Raw genomic sequence first — 14027 nt, forward strand, 5'->3', positions numbered from 1 at the left:
CTGCACCTCACCACAGACCAGTGGAAACAGTCAATGGTGCCCACAGTATGGCTAAACTATCTAAGCACGGCGGTCCATGGCTCGGCGCAGATTTGGACGGGACTAAGTGATGAAGGAGATATCATGGACATTACTTAAACAGCACAGCCTTGGATTGGTGTGCACTGAGAGTAGTGATGGTCTAAGCCCGCCCATCAGACCCTTGTTCTCGTGATCGGTTGATGTCCCAGTGGTCCGATCCCCCCTGGTCAGACACCCTCCTGTCCAATGTACATGGGAGAAGTTTAAAAGTTGGGACGGCCCCTTTAATGATGGCTAATAGTCCATATAAACGGTGATCCTTTTTGCATCATTTTGCTGATTGCTCATGTAGAATCCATTTCTTTTAGCGCTTGCACTCTTCTTACATATATTATATTGCTTTGCACATATATTTATTTTTTGTTTTATAGGAACGTTTAGATTTTGCAATGAAAGAAATAATATTTGACCTTCTGAGCGTTGGGAAATCTTCGAAAACCTTTACAATCAACCCAGAGGTAAAAGCAAGGTCTGCTGTGTGCGCAGTATAATGATAGTGCTATACGAGTCTCTGACAAGTGCGGCAGGAGGACTGCAGATAAGTCCTCGCCTCATGCCAGATTGTCCAATCCACAGAGAAAATCAACTTCTGTTCTAGCGGCTACAGGACACATTTTCTCAGCAGTGATTGGTTTTCTAGGTCAACACTGAATGATTGTGGTTTTCTAGATGAGGACGTGTCCCGGATAGCAGCGTGTATGTGTTTAGCATAAATGATCTGCAACCACCGTGAAAATGGAAGAGCTGCATAATAATAACCTTTATTTGTATAGCACCAACAGATTGCAGCGCTTCACAAACCAGAGGAACATGTGCAGACACCAGACATTACATACAGGGGTAATGAACAAACCATTTGAGCAGTAGTATAAATAGGGTACTATACAGAAAGCTGTATGAGCCGGTCACGGGAGGCATCAGTGTAGCGACGGGCACAGGGTGGAGGCATCAGTGTAGCGACGGGCACAGGGTGGAGGCATCAGTGTAGCGACGGGCACAGGGTGGAGGCATCAGTGTAGCGACGGGCACAGGATGGAGGCATCAGTGTAGCGACGGGCACAGGGTGGAGGCATCGGTGTAGCGACGGGCACAGGGTGGAGGCATCGGTGTAGCGACGGGCACAGGGTGGAGGCATCGGTGTAGCGACGGGCACAGGGTGGAGGCATAGGTGTAGCGACGGGCAGAGGGTGGAGGCATCGGTGTAGCGACGGGCACAGGGTGGAGGCATCGGTGTAACGACGGGCACAGGGTGGAGGCATCGGTGTAGCGACGGGCACAGGGTGGAGGCATCGTTGTAGCGACGGGCACAGGGTGGAAGCATCGTTGTAGCGACGGGCACTGGGTGGAGGCATCGTTGTAGCGACGGGCACAGGGTGGAGGCATCGTTGTAGCGACGGGCACAGGGTGGAGGCATCGGTGTAGCGACGGGCACAGGGTGGAGGCATCGGTGTAGCGACGGGCACAGGGTGGAGGCATCGGTGTAGCGACGGGCACAGGGTGGAGGCATCGGTGTAGCGACGGGCACAGGGTGGAGGCATCGGTGTAGCGACGGGCACAGGGTGGAGGCATCGGTGTAGCGACGGGCACAGGGTGGAGGCATCGTGTCGCGACGGGCACAGGGTGGAGGCGTCGCAACTGGCACAGGATGGAGGCGTCGCGACTGGCACAGGATGGAGGCATCAGTGTAGTGACTGCCGTAGGGTGGAGGCATCAGTGTAGCAACGGGCACAGGATAGAGGCATCAGTGTCACGACGGGCAAGGGTGGAGGCATCAGTGTAGTGACGGGCAAGGGTGGAGGCATCAGTGTAGTGACGGGCAAGGGTGGAGGCATCAGTGTAGTGACGGGCACAGGGTGGAGGCATCAGTGTAGTGACGGGCACAGGGTGGAGGCATCAGTGTAGTGACGGGCACAGGGTGGAGGCATCAGTGTAGTGACGGGCACAGGGTGGAGGCATCAGTGTAGTGACGGGCACAGGGTGGGGGCATCAGTGTAGTGACGGGCACAGGGTGGGGGCATCCGTGTAGCGACGGGCACAGAGTGGGGACGTGAAAATTGATTCAATGTACAGAGTAAAGGAAAAATCAGTGTCAAATCCTAAATAAATATGTAAGATGGTCTTAAATAGTAAAATGATACTGCTCCACTGGAGAGGAGGATGTCAGTCAGTAGTTGTTGTGTTCTGTGTTGTGCTATATAAATATGTAGAAACCAGTACATATAATAAGTATCCAACATAGGTGGTGGGAACTGCAGAGAATAAGTCCCAAGTTCTTCTATGTCTGGATGTGGATGACTGTGTATTTTTTAATGCTGATTTTATTGTATCGCAGATAAAACACATCTTTTTAGGGAGAACCATCATATTTCCTAAACCAACTCTTCTCCATCCACCCTGCATCCACACTATATAATCTATGTCTGCTCTATAAACATCATTACGGTCTATAAGCTCAGTGAGCGGGGCCCTCGCCCCTATTGTTCAGGCTTCCCACCAGTTCAGTACGGTATGCTCTGACGCAGTCTCTGTCGGTTTCCCCTGATTTCTAGAAGGATGATTATTCTGCCATGACACTGTCTTCGTCTCAGTACTGTCAATGAAGGCTTTATGACAGGCACTTACATTGGTTGCTCTATGTCTTCCAGAGGATGAATATAGGTCTCAGAGTCTTCCTCGTAATAGCAGACAGCTTGCAGCAAAAAGATGGGGAGCCCCCAATGCCGACGACTGGAGTTGTTCTTCCCTCAGGAAATACCTTACGTGTAAAGAAGATCTTTCTGAATAAAACCCTCACAGACGAAGAGGCAAAGTGCATAGGTTTGTCCACGTCGTCCACTGTTTGTGGGAAAGGGAGCATCCAGTTACGTGACAGCAGTGCCTCTATACCTTGTACTCCATGCTTATCGCCATCACACGTGACAGCAGTGCCTCTATACCTTGTACTCCATGCTTATCGCCATCACAAATGTCAGCCATGTTGTTCTGATACCAGATAACCCCTTTAATTAGAACTCTCATTTTATAAGAGGAACTTTGACGTTGGTGGGTAGTAGGTGGCAGCGACACGTGAATTTCACTTCAGTGGGACCACAGGTGGGAGATCAGTTCAAGCACTTTGTGATCTCCATAGTCCCATTGACGTGAATGGGATCATCGGAGTTTGCTGAGCACTGGAACTCTGCTCTCTCTGGCTGTTCACATTGAAGTGAATGGCATGGTGGTGTGCATGAGGGGCCACCGCTGATAAACTTAGGGACAGGCGGCGATGATTTTTCTGGATCAATGGGGAACCCAGTCAGTCGGAACCCCATTGATAGTTAGTTATTCCCTATACTGTAGATAGCTTGCCATGATGGGAATACCCCTTTAACAATCATATGGCCAGAAATGCCACATATCTGGAAGCCACTCCCAAGATGACCATTGCTGGAACCCCAAAACTATGAGACCCTCTATTCCCTATATATGCATTCAGTTCTGTTTGTATTCTGATCATAGATTTAATAGGGTTTTACAGGACTGAAATATTGAGGAGCTAACTTCTGGACAGACTATCCGTTTCAGATCAGTATGGGTCCAGCTTTCCTGAATAGTGGACACAGTGCCATACATTTTGTGGTGGCTGTGCCTGGTATTGCAGCTCAGTCCTATTCATTAGAACAGGGCTGTGTTGCCCATAGGCCACGTGACAGATAAGTATGACACAGGCCAGAGAAAAGGCTGCAGCGCTCACCAGAACACTGCGGCCCCATCAAACAGCTAGTTGTTAGGGGATTTGGATCCCCACCAATCTGATATTAATGACCTACCCTGAGAAAAGCCCATCTGTATTCTTGTTCCAAAAAACACCGTTACCTCATAATTGCAACTGACTGCTTTATTCCTACGACAAAGGGAAAAATATATACTTATTTTAGTTTATTATCTCCAGGTCCTTCAGAAAAGAGGTCTTCCTGGTCACAATATAGAAAATAATAGTGTGACAGTGTAGCTCATGTATCACTAGTGTCATTTGGGCATACCTTTCACTGAGGGAACATAATACACATGGCACATAATTGGAACTAACCATCCATGAAGCCTCCTCCTTTCCATTGCTGTCAGTACTTGACTCTGAGGTCTACAGTAATGTTTTGGGATGTCTTTGCAGGGATGTCTGTATACTATCCTCAAGTCCGCAAAGCCTTGGACAGCATACTTCGGCATCTCGATAAGGAAGTTGGCAGGCCCATGTGCATGACAAGTGTACAGATGTCTAATAAGGAGCCGGAAGACATGATTACGTATGTAGAATTATGGATGAAATGTATCTAGCCTTCTAGCTGTAATGTGTTTAATGTACTGAGAAGTCATCAGTAGTGATCCGAGCTGTTTATGTTGGCTGTCAATGACTGTACCTATTGCACAAAGCTGCTCAGTGCTAGTAATTGAGCTGGAAAGCCTGTATATTGGGAAAGTAGAGGATTATAGTGCATCATTGTATGGCGCAATTTGCCTGATATCACCTACCTGTTTTCATAGTACATGTGTAATAATGAGATTATTATTGTGTACTTGAAACACACTCTGCTATATGTGGAACAATACACCTATGACAGTCGTACATGATATTATGCATCCCAGTACTAGCTGAAAATACTCGGTCATTAGTAACTAATTTAAAGGGAACATATTACTAAGATTGTGTGTTTTTCGGTAATTAAAACCAGATGGTAAAAAATGTTAATTTTTTTCATATTTTTTTAAATTTCTGATTGTACAGTGTTTTGTTCTATTGCCTGTATATTGGGCAGCCATCTTGCTTGTACTGCAGTTACAGCATTTAGACTAGCTTCACACAGGCGAGTACGACATCGGGCCATGAACCACAGCCCGCTATGGCACTCGCAAACATGCGATTCCCCTCAGATTCAAAGCGTTTTTAACTCAAAAGATCATGGAGTTTCTCTCATTGTTTTCAATAGTGAAACCCCACATCGCGCCATGTGCACATAGCACAAGTTGCGATGCTGGCACTGGCCCCCCCCCCCCATTGAGAACAATGAGGCATACGAGGGCACGCCCAATGATGGGACATGCCGCTACTTGTTTCGAGCATTGCGATGCGGGACAAGATCGCTCATGTGTATAACCCCATGGAAAAGAATGGGGTTCATATTTGAGCGTCTCACACGATTTTCTCGGACGTGTGAAAATGGCCTTAAAGTGATGCTTTAAGGCAGAACTCATGGGTGATTAACACAATGAACAGGAGGGGACCCATTGACTTCTATGAGAGTGTGTTGGGGCATGCTATGTGCACGCTATATTGTGTCTATACTGTGGTGTCACCTTTCATCATAATCCTACCTGTAATGATAATGAGATGATGAGATAACTAATCTGAAAGTTCCAGTTTTACAGTAGTTTTAGTGGTCAATGTGAGAACTGCTAGATATACCCTGTTTCCGCGGGTATACCCTGATTTTTTTGGGATTTTCGTGGAGGCTTGAAATATAAGCCCTAGCAGGGTTCAACCAAGTCCCTCCTGCTGCTCTCCGGAGCTCCGACATGCTTTTTCCAGTCCTCGGTTGCTACAGAAGATCACTTCTTGGTTATGTGATTCATAAATCTCGCCTCCAGGAAGCGATGGCTCTGATTAGTTCTCGAGCGCTGCTCAGCCAAGCAATGCAGCGTTCGATGAACCAATGCGATGGCTGTGATTGGTTTGTCGAGCACTGCATTGATTGGCTGAGTAGCGGTCGAAAAACCAATTACAGCCATCGCTTTTTGGAGGCAGGATTTATGAATTTGCCAATCAATGCGGCGGCTCAACCAATTCATAAATTCTGCCTCCACAACATGATGGCTGTGATTGGCTGAGTAGTGGTCGAAAAACCAATCAATGCAGTGCTCGATGAACCAATCACAGCCATCGCATTGGTTCATTGAGTGCTTCATTGATTGGCTGAGCAGCACTCGAAAACTAATCAGAGCCAATGCTTCATGGAGGCGGGATTTATGAATCCTGTAACCAGGAAGTGATCTTCTGTGAGCGGCCAAAAACTTCAAGAAGCGCGTCGGAGCTCCAGAGAGCAGCTGGAGTGACCTGGCCGAGCCTGCTAGGTAAGTAATAATTAGGTCTTATTTTCAGGGAAATATGGTATATAGACTGTGATATTGAAAATGCAAATAAAATACAAAAAATTCTTAAATATGTTTAAAGGGGTTGTCCCGCGAAAGCAAGTGGGGGTATACACTTCTGTATGGCCATATTAATGCACTTTGTAATGTACATTGTGCATTAATTATGAGCCATACAGAAGTTATTCACTTACCTGCTCCGTTGCTAGCGTCCCCGTCTCCATGGTGCCGTCTAATCTTCAGCGTCTAATCGCCCGATTAGACGCGCTTGCGCAGTCCTGTCTTCTGTCTTCTGAATGGGGCCGCTCGTGCCAGAGAGCGGCTCCTCGTAGCTCCGCCCCATCACATGTGCCGATTCCAGCCAATCAGGAGGCTGGAATCGGCAATGGACCGCACAGAAGCCCTGCGGTCCACTGAGGGTGAAGATCCCGGCGGCCATCTTCACAAGGTAAGTCAGAAGTCACCGGAGCGCGGGGATTCGGGTAAGTACTACCCGGTTTGTTTTTTTTTATCCCTGCATCGGGTTTGTCTCGCGCCGAATGGAGGGGCTATTGAAAAAAAAAAAAACCCGTTTCGGCGCGGGACAACCCCTTTAAGACTGGCTTCACACGACTGGATTTTAATAGCGGAATCCACGATCGACACATGCGTGGACGATCCGCAGTACTCCGCGCCTATTAATGAAATAGAACATACGCATGTCCGCTTAGATGAGCGGATGGCAAATGCGATTTCCACTAGCGGATTTAAAATACCAGCATGTTCTATTTTTGTCCGAAATCTGCACAAACGGCTTTCATTGAATTGACATTGCGGATAGGCTACAGGTACCCATGTCATCGGCTAGCGATGGCACGGGAGAAACAAACCAGTAAAATAAAAGATCTATACTACGTATGAACGTCGGAGAGCGTCCACACTACAGCAAAAACAGGTGCCACAAAATGTCATAATTCTGACACTATGTCCTTTTCTTCTTTTTAACGGCTTTCACCATGCGGGATAAACATTGTGATATTTTAATAGCTCAGAATTTTACGTAGACGGCAATACCAAATGTATGTTGTTGTTTTTTAATTTCTTAGATGTTGCCACCGGCAGGACTTGATTGGGCATCAATGCATGGCAGCCCTGGGATCCTTCAGTAGGCTCTGGGCAGCCATGCTAGTCCATTGGCATCCTCTGATCGCGAGCATGCGGATGGGGAATGGAAAGCGGTCTCCCCACTTCCCTGATTCTTTAGACCCCCAGTCAGCTTTGACCACGGCATCTAAAAAGTTAACTGCCATGACCAGAGCCAACACGAGTTTAATTTAGTGGGTCTTTGTGCTGTCCGTATTCACAGACTGAATACAGACAGAAAATATGCCCATGTGATTGGGCCTGACTGACTTGTTTTGTAAGTTGTTACCAAGTCGCCTGTGCTGGCTATAATTGTAACTCAGTAAACCAGATATTTACAACATTTTACCTTTCCTTCATTCAACAGAGGTGAAAGAAAACCCAAGATTGACTTGTTCAGAACATGTATTGCTGCTATCCCCAGGCTTATTCCCGATGGTATGAGCAGAGCCGACCTCATCGAATTACTTGCAAGGTGAGGCTATTTTGCAGCTTTTTCAATATGCTGCATATTATAAAAAGAAACTGTAGGATGACTTCCTGTCCCAATCAGCAAATAGTATGAAGCTGGGACTGGAGAGAAGACCTCCAAGCTAGAACCTAGCCTTCCTTCATTATACCATTAATTGTCATGTACGTGATGTAAAGGCATACCGTATATACCGGCGTATAAGACGACTTTTGAACCCCGAAAAATCTGCTCTGCAGTCGGGGGTCGTCTTATGCGCCGGTAATACAAAAAGAAAAGTGAAAAAAAAAAAATTTATTACTCACCTCCCCCGGCGTTCTGTCGCGCTCCGGCAGGATGTCGCTCGCTCCTCGTCCCCGCCGCAGCATAGCTTTCTGAATGCGGGGCTTGAAATCCCCGCTTCCAGAAAGCTAATACACACGCCGGCAGCCATGACAGCATTGAATGGCTGTGATTGGCTAAAGCACACGTGGCTTCAGCCAATCACACTCATTCAATGACATCATTGAATGGGTGTGATTGCTAACACGTGCGCCTTCAGCCAATCACAGCCATTCAATGCTGTCATGGCTGCCGGCGTGTGTATTAGCTTTCTGGAAGCGGGGATTTCAAGCCCCGCATTCAGAAAGCTATGCTGCGGCGGGGACGAGGAGCGAGCGACAGCCTGCCGGAGCGCGACAGAACGCCGTGGGAGGTGAGTAATAATTTTTTTTTTTTTCTCCACTGTATACCGGCGTATAAGGTGACAGTTGGGGGGGTCGTCTTATACGCCCCGTCGCCTTATACGCCGGTATATACAGTAAATCACTGAAGAAAATGTATACTAAACTTAGTAAGTGATGGGGCATTGTGATGATGTAGTAGTGGCGTGCTACTAATAAGTATTATATGGACAGTCCTTTAGAGATAAGCTAAGGTGGTGCAGGATAGTGGGGTCGTACTTATCAGGGCAGCTAACCTTCTCTTAGGCAGCATAGTTGTATCCGTAGGGCCAGACTATGACGTTGACCCATCACTCACTTTGAGTTTTGTATCTTTATTGGTTTATGTCTTTGGGATTGTGCACCTGACATTTTATGGTATGCCGGATAAAGGTTATGTTTTAGGCTGGAGGTTTTTTGCGCCGTGAGTTCTGCTTTAATTGTACTTATAACTTTGTCACTGCTGGCCTGTCAGCTGCCATATTTAGCCAATGAACTCCGAGTATGATAATGCAATCAGGCACATCATTTATGTGCATGTATATAAAGAATCTGGTACTCAAGAAGCTTCATCTATTGCATTCTTGTCCAAGAGCTTGATTTCTTTTTAATGATCTTTTCAGCTTTTTTGGTTTTTAAAGCTGTTGTTCAGGACGTTTACTATTGATGACCTATGCTGAGGATAGGTCATCAGTAGTTGATCAGTGGGGATCCCTGCTGATCGCCAGATCCGCTGTCAGTGTGGATAAAACTGAATGCAGATAGCGCTGTCAACTTTGCAGTGGCTCTCGTTTGGTATAACACCCATTGAATTCTCAGTCCGCAGTAACAACATAAAGGAAGATGAACTCCCCTTTCCTACTCTAATGCCATTCCTGTTCTGCTGACGCCTGGATCCAACGGTCTTCACTTCTGGTGCTGGAGCCGGCAGCGATATCCCCAACACCAGGACTATGTGATTGCTGCGGCCTGTCACAGGCTCACTTCAACTGGTGATTCGCTGCAGGAATCACATGTGCTGGTTTCTTGACATCGTCGCTGGCTCCTGCACCAGAAGTAAAGCCCAGTGGGGATGGCGAGTATATATAGTCCCTGGATAACCCTAGGACTCCCACCACTCTCGGGAATGGGGAACCAGTCTGTCCCAAAGTGAGTGGAGCAGAGGTTGCACAGGTGTGCCACTGCTCCATTCACTTCAATGACAGCACTGGAGATTGCTGAGGCACTCAAATTCATTTAATCTCTAGCACCATCATTAAAGTGAAAGGAGCTGCGCAAACTCCGCTTCAATCACAGACCAGATCCCCCTCATTCTCGGGAATCAGACCCCCAACAATGATAAAGTTATCCACTATCTGTGGGTAGAGTGTAACTTTATAACTTGGTACAACCTCTTTATGTTCTCCTTAGACATTAGACTAGTCGCCTGAACGCTCTGTCATATGGTGGGGCCTCCTGACTTTCCCCCAGCAATGTCAGAGGAAGGATCGGGCATGTTGAATCTCAACACCTGATCTTTTTGCTCTTCCTAGGGATAAGCCGCCACTTGAGGAGTTTGGCAGCGAAGGAGGAGTCAAGAAAATATAATTCTTCTCCCCCCTCTATATATCCCATATAAATATCCGACTGACAGAATAGAGCATTATGTGTGTTACATTACTCTTCAGTAAAGCAGTGCAGTACGCAGTTACTGGAAACATTACCATTCCCAATCTGTTGCTGTAGCCGTGGCTCTCCTTACCAGGATAAACAATGCTCCCTGAGGCCCGCTGTGTTAACGGCTTCCTTCTCTTCCCAGGCTTACCATTCATATGGATGAAGAGCTGCGTGGGCTGGCTTTCAATACCTTACAGGCTTTAATGCTTGATTTTCCCGACTGGCGGGAGGACGTACTTTCAGGATTCGTTTATTTCATTGTGCGGGAAGTGACTGATGTGCACCCATCGCTTCTCGACAATGCGGTGAAGATGCTGGTGCAGCTGATAAATCAGTGGAAGCAGGCGGTGCAGATGCACAATAAGAACACGGATGCCCAGGTACTCCTCATCACCACGCCGAGCCGTGGCACTAATTCTCTTTAATGCGGCACAGTCAGCTGTAAACGGGCTGCATTTACACGGCTGTGTGAATTGCGAACGAGATTCTTGTGTACAACGCACAGCAAACAGATCCTCCGATGTGCCGGACCCCACATGGTACATGTCTTATTCTTGTGCTCGGCCAACACGAAAATAGGACATGTAGCAATTTTTCAAACTTGGACCATCAATTTGAGCGGAAAATTGCTTGTGTACATGAACCCATTCAAGTGTATTGGTTCTTTTCCCACTTGAGCTGCTTCCATATCGCTGTCGGATGGAACTCGCACGGGAATATCACCCGTCGTGTAAATACACCCTCTAATGGAGAGTATTCCAGCTAGGGCACTGTTAACACTGGTATTACCACTTCTGTTTTTATTGGAGTCATCACGGATCTCATTGACCTATAACGGTCCTATCTGTTGTTTGTTTTTATTTTTTCTTAAGAGGGGGTTTATAGAAAAAGCTTATCGAGGGGCAGGAAAATGGTTAAAACTATCAAGCTAAGGTATTCTCATTTCTCTTATACTCTGCTGCTTCTGTCCACGCTGGTAATGTGTGTTTGACTTGGCTGCAGCAGTGACCTTGCAGTTTCAAACATGGCCGCTGCAGCTGATCGTTGACCTCAGCAGCCATATAGCACTGAGCCCAGTGATTGGCTGCATTGGTCACATGTCTATACAGAACTTCACCGCTACACTCAATGTGAACACAGACCAGCAGTTGAGGACAGGAGCTGCAATGCTGGACCGATGTAGGATGAGATTAATTTTTTTGTTGTTTCCAACCATTATCTGTCTTCTACCTTTTGGGGGGGGGGGGGGGGGGGGGGTTCTATCAATTGGAAAATCCCTTTAATGGAACGAAGGCCGCATGCTGGAAAACTGCTTTGAAAACCCGACTTTATATACAGAAGTGTGAGCAGAGCCTTATTTTTTTTTATAAAGCTAATATCTGTAAATCTTAAAGGGGATGTACCAGAATTACAAGTTATCTCCTTTATACAGATTGCTGATCAATGGGGGGCTCAAAACTGAGACCCCACCCCCAACCCACCAGTGTTGAGAATGGAGGTCCCGTGTCCCACTCTGCCTGTCGTTTCTCCCCCCACAGGGACTTCAGAAGGAATGATACAATGATTGATGGAAGTACCCCAATGCTTGCTGCTCAGCTATCTCCTGCAGGCCCATTGGAAGTGATTGGAGTGCCAGCGCACATGCGTGACCAGCGCTCCATTCAGTCTCCCGATCACTGCAGGGGCTGCAGTGAGAAGAACAGGGAACACGGGCCCCCCATTCTCGGGATCTGTAGGGGATAACTTGTAATTCTGTTGCATTGCCTTTAGTTACCTATTTGGGTTCCTGTAAATGCTGCTTTCGGGGATGCTCATGTAGCAAGAGACTTGGCAGGTTTCGCAGCAACGTTTGCAGAGAAACTTTCTAGTACGTGTGACTGTACTCTTAGTGTTAGAGTACTGTATTCGAGTCAACAGCTCCTTGTCTTGGCATCTACTTCCCCAAAGCAGAGTGACTACCCCTACTTCCCCTCTGTATTGTATAGACACGTAGACGCCGGACATGTTTTTTCTGACCATTTATCTGCTATTTGCAGCGGGGCATGCACAACGGAGCCTCCCATACACTTCATCTTGAAAGAAGTCCGGTCTTAAGTGTGTTCCATGTTGTAGAAGGGTTTGCCCTGGTCATTCTATGTAACAGCCGACCTGCCACCAGGAGGTTAGCAGTCAATGTTCTTCGAGAGATACGAGCTCTCTTTACAGTCCTTGAACTTTCAAAGGTGAGAGAAAAGTCTTTATTTTCTTTACAAACCCCTACTAAGTGTCATTTATCCTCCTTCTGTAGTGTTTTCCTGTACTCGGGGTGTGGACTGGGATTCTGTATGAAATTCCTATAGTCTGGGCAGGGATTGGAGATGTTGTAGTTCCCATTAGTTAATCTGTTTCTCCCTTGTAGGGTGACGAGGAGTTGGCCATTGATGTCATGGACAGACTTAGTCCGGCCATTCTGGAAAGCTTCATACACCTCACAGGAGCAGATCAGGTAAACCTGTTTTTTAACTGTTAGGGGCGTCTCACACAAAGAAGGGACAGAGCGCCACGATTTTACTTTAGTTTTTGTTTGCAGCGGCCAACAGCGTGTATTGGCGCACCCATCATTTCTCAACTCCAGTCCTCAGGGACCACCAACAGGTCATGTTTTCAGGATATCCTATAGTAAGAACACCTGTGGCAATGTCTGAGGCACCGACAATAATTACATCACCTGTGCAACACTGAGGAAATCCTGAAAACATGACCTGTTGGGGGTCCCTGAGGACTGGAGTTGGGGAACACTGCACTAAACGGCCAAAGATAGAGCAGACAGCGCTCGAAAATTGTGACGCTGGAAAGCACCATCCAGCACCGCGATTGAACGCATGTCGGCAAGGCCCCATTGATTTAATTGGGAGCGTTATACTGCTATTAATCGAGGTACACGCCTGTGTGAGGGAGGCCTTATACTTTATACTTTATACTTACATGTGTTTAGAGCTGCAGTCAGAAATATCTGGGTATTACACAGCCAAGGAGTCTGGGCTCCACCACTTGTTACCAGGAATGGGTGGAGAGTGGCAGGATGGGCAGGGGCAAACTCGCAGGGGCTCTTTTGAGGGGCAGGTAGAGGCTAGTTGCCAAAGCTCTACGGGGACGCGCTTAATAAAAAAAAAATGCTGTTTGTCTTCTGCAGCTTCTACATATCACTGAATATACGCTGCAGTCTAAGGGCCCTTTTACAAGGGCACAGGAGCTCCAGACAGTCGCCACAGCTATACTTGCTCTTGTTCTTTTATACAGGAGCGATGACCGCCCTATGAATGGATAAGCAGTGTCAGCAGCATGACAGCATACCAAAAACTTGGGAAGTGTTGACTGAACGTTTAGTTAAAGGGTTCAGACTCAAAAATCAACAGTAATACACCAAATAAAAGTCACTGAGCAGCATATAGGGTGCAATACATTCTTCACATCAAACCTGATGCATCTTTATTTCCTCCACATACAAAAGAGACACTTCCTCCACATATAGGGGTCTTTATTAAGCTAATGCTGCAACCCTATAGGCTGCTCAGTGACTTTTTTATTCGCTCTATGAATGGAGGTGGAGCAGGCTGGAAATCTCTCCGGCTGCCCATTTGCCTTGAGGCTGGGTTCACACGGAGCGGAATGTCTGCACAGATATTCCGCCCATGGCTCCTAATCCCAAGATTAGCCAGCAAAGTGGGCAAGATTTTGCAAAGATTTTGTCCATGCGCTGCAGCCGATCCGTTGTGGCCATGTGGCACGGAAAACAAAGACACAGCATCTCAATTCTTTTTCCATTTCCGCAGCGGCCTCTCTCCTCTCTATGGGAATGCCAATGGCGAAACCGCTACAAAACCAGCGGCTAAAGG

The 14027-nt window shown here is 47.1% G+C and overlaps 1 protein-coding gene across 5 annotated transcripts in view; it reads left to right on the top strand.

The window, feature by feature from the left end:
- The window catches only part of FRYL (FRY like transcription coactivator), a 285628-nt gene that overhangs the window by 188925 nt on the left and 82676 nt on the right, over positions 1 to 14027 (top strand). For all 5 annotated transcript variants that reach the window (XM_066573099.1, XM_066573096.1, XM_066573098.1 and 2 more), the window contains 7 exons: positions 453 to 539; positions 2727 to 2898; positions 4232 to 4364; positions 7694 to 7801; positions 10295 to 10532; positions 12189 to 12374; positions 12551 to 12637. In XM_066573099.1, coding sequence (XP_066429196.1) covers positions 453 to 539; positions 2727 to 2898; positions 4232 to 4364; positions 7694 to 7801; positions 10295 to 10532; positions 12189 to 12374; positions 12551 to 12637 — 1011 coding nt within the window. The remainder of the gene's footprint in view (positions 1 to 452; positions 540 to 2726; positions 2899 to 4231; positions 4365 to 7693; positions 7802 to 10294; positions 10533 to 12188; positions 12375 to 12550; positions 12638 to 14027) is intronic.

Source organism: Eleutherodactylus coqui, chromosome 7, assembly GCF_035609145.1.
Source record: "Eleutherodactylus coqui strain aEleCoq1 chromosome 7, aEleCoq1.hap1, whole genome shotgun sequence".
Classification (NCBI taxonomy): domain Eukaryota; kingdom Metazoa; phylum Chordata; class Amphibia; order Anura; family Eleutherodactylidae; genus Eleutherodactylus; species Eleutherodactylus coqui.